Genomic DNA, 2,311 nt, shown 5'->3' with positions numbered 1-2,311 from the left:
ATTTGATAAACCATATATTAAATTTATGATAAATCTAGATGTTTCCAATTTTAATATGTTTTAGACCCCAAATATTGTCACCTACCAAGTATTGCCACCAAATAGTCTACTGTTACATGGTCTCGATAGAAGCTTCCTGAATTTTTAATAACAGAATGAGAACTGAAATCTCCCCAGATAAATCTTACTTTGGGAAGAAATTTTCCAAGAAGGAAATAAGTCCAGAAACAAAATTAATGCTGTCTTGTCCATCATGCTTAATATTTTCATACATCTGGTTTTTGTTTCAAAATTTAGAGCATAGGCTACTTTTGTTCCAATTACTACCCCAAATAGCTTTGGAAAAAACCCCAACTTTCTATAATAATCCCAAATTAGAACTGTAGTGTCTAGCTGGTTGCCCCGGTTTGCACAAGTGAGGTGTCTTCACCCATGTTTGCAGAGTCAAAACTAATCTCTTATGCATCTAGTTTAAGAAACGAAAGCCTGGCTGGAAGAAAGATGGCGGCAGCCGTGCGGCAGGACTTAGCCCAGCTCATGAATTCGAGCGGCTCTCACAAAGATCTGGCGGGCAAGTACCGTCAGATCCTGGAGAAAGCCGTTCAGTTATCTGGGGCAGAACAACTAGAAGCTTTGAAAGCTTTTGTGGAAGCAATGGTAAATGAGAATGTCAGTCTCGTGATCTCTCGACAGTTGCTAACTGATTTCTGTACGCATCTCCCTAACCTGCCTGACAGCACAGCCAAAGATATCTATCATTTCACCTTGGAAAAGATCCAGCCTAGAGTCATTTCATTTGAGGAGCAGGTTGCGTCAATAAGACAGCATCTTGCATCCATATATGAGAAAGAAGAAGATTGGAGAAATGCAGCCCAAGTGTTGGTGGGAATTCCTTTGGAAACAGGACAAAAGCAGTACAATGTAGATTATAAACTGGAGACTTACCTTAAGATCGCGAGGCTATATCTGGAAGATGACGATCCCGTCCAGGCAGAGGCTTACATAAATCGAGCATCATTGCTTCAGAATGAATCCACCAATGAGCAGTTACAGATACACTATAAGGTATGCTATGCACGTGTTCTCGATTATAGAAGAAAATTCATTGAAGCTGCACAAAGGTACAATGAGCTCTCTTACAAGACAATAGTGCACGAAAGTGAAAGACTAGAGGCCTTAAAACATGCTTTGCACTGTACCATCTTGGCATCAGCAGGACAGCAGCGTTCTCGGATGCTAGCCACTCTTTTCAAGGATGAAAGGTGCCAGCAACTTGCTGCTTATGGGATCCTAGAGAAAATGTACCTAGACAGGATCATCAGAGGAAATCAACTTCAAGAGTTTGCTGCCATGTTAATGCCTCACCAAAAAGCAACTACCGCTGATGGTTCTAGCATCTTGGACCGAGCTGTTATTGAACATAATTTGTTGTCTGCAAGCAAATTATATAATAATATCACCTTTGAAGAACTTGGAGCTCTTTTAGAGATCCCTGCAGCTAAGGCAGAAAAAATAGCATCAGAAATGATAACAGAAGGACGTATGAATGGATTTATTGATCAGATTGATGGAATAGTTCATTTTGAAACACGGGAAGCCCTGCCAACGTGGGACAAACAGATCCAGTCCCTTTGTTTCCAAGTGAATAACCTGCTGGAGAAGATCAGTCAGACGGCGCCAGAGTGGACAGCACAGGCCATGGAGGCGCAGATGGCCCAGTGAGCGTGCAACGGCTTTCACCGAGTTGCACGGATGAATTTCACGGTCTATCCACAGCATTTGCATCATGACCTTACGTATTTCAATCCCTTTTATGCTGGATTCCATTTAAAGAAGACATTGTTAGAACAGGAAGCGCAAGCATTTAAAAACCTGTAGTTCCCATATATTCAGGGTCTCTGTGTCCAAGCTAACTCAGAAGTTTTGAAAGCTTTTTCTTTAAACAGAGTAAGTGAAATATCCGTGCCTAAAAAGTTTGGGATTTGTGATAACTTTGTAGTCATGTAAAACTTAAAGTGCTTTGTGCCTCTCCAAATGTGGTAATTCTAATAAATGGAGACGTGAGCCAAATAAAAGTAGTACTTTGTTTTTAATTAGCAAAAAAAAAAAAAAAAAAACGAAAGCCTTCATAGTCATCTTTTTTTTTTTTATTTTCTCTTATTTCAAAAGGCTTATTTATTTATTTGAGAGAGGGAGAGAAAGTGTGCGCATGAGCACATGCTCGCACAAGTGGGGGGAGGGGCTGAAGAAGAGAAACTCTAAACAGACCCTGAGCTGAGGGCAGAGCTCGACTTCAAGATGGATCTCAAGA

The 2,311-nt window shown here is 40.7% G+C and overlaps 1 protein-coding gene across 2 annotated transcripts; it reads left to right on the top strand.

Moving 5' to 3' along the window:
• The first annotated feature begins 492 nt into the window (after nucleotides 1-492).
• Nucleotides 493-2,070, top strand: LOC125105481 (COP9 signalosome complex subunit 4-like). Of its 2 annotated transcripts, XM_047739013.1 has the most exons (2): nucleotides 493-1,503; nucleotides 1,577-2,070. In XM_047739013.1, the coding sequence occupies exons 1-2, from the start codon at nucleotides 502-504 to the stop codon at nucleotides 1,643-1,645; spliced, it is 1,071 nt and encodes a 356-aa protein (XP_047594969.1). In that variant the 5' UTR covers nucleotides 493-501; the 3' UTR covers nucleotides 1,646-2,070. The 2 variants fall into 2 exon arrangements, with proteins under 2 accessions (XP_047594969.1, XP_047594967.1); XM_047739011.1 differs by having other exon boundaries at nucleotides 493-2,070.
• The last annotated feature ends 241 nt before the right edge of the window (nucleotides 2,071-2,311 follow it).

The sequence above is a fragment of the Lutra lutra genome, chromosome 7, assembly GCF_902655055.1.
Source record: "Lutra lutra chromosome 7, mLutLut1.2, whole genome shotgun sequence".
Classification (NCBI taxonomy): Eukaryota; Metazoa; Chordata; class Mammalia; order Carnivora; family Mustelidae; genus Lutra; species Lutra lutra.
Note: the sequence above shows the minus strand (reverse complement) of the source record. Positions and strands in the feature narration are given on the sequence as shown.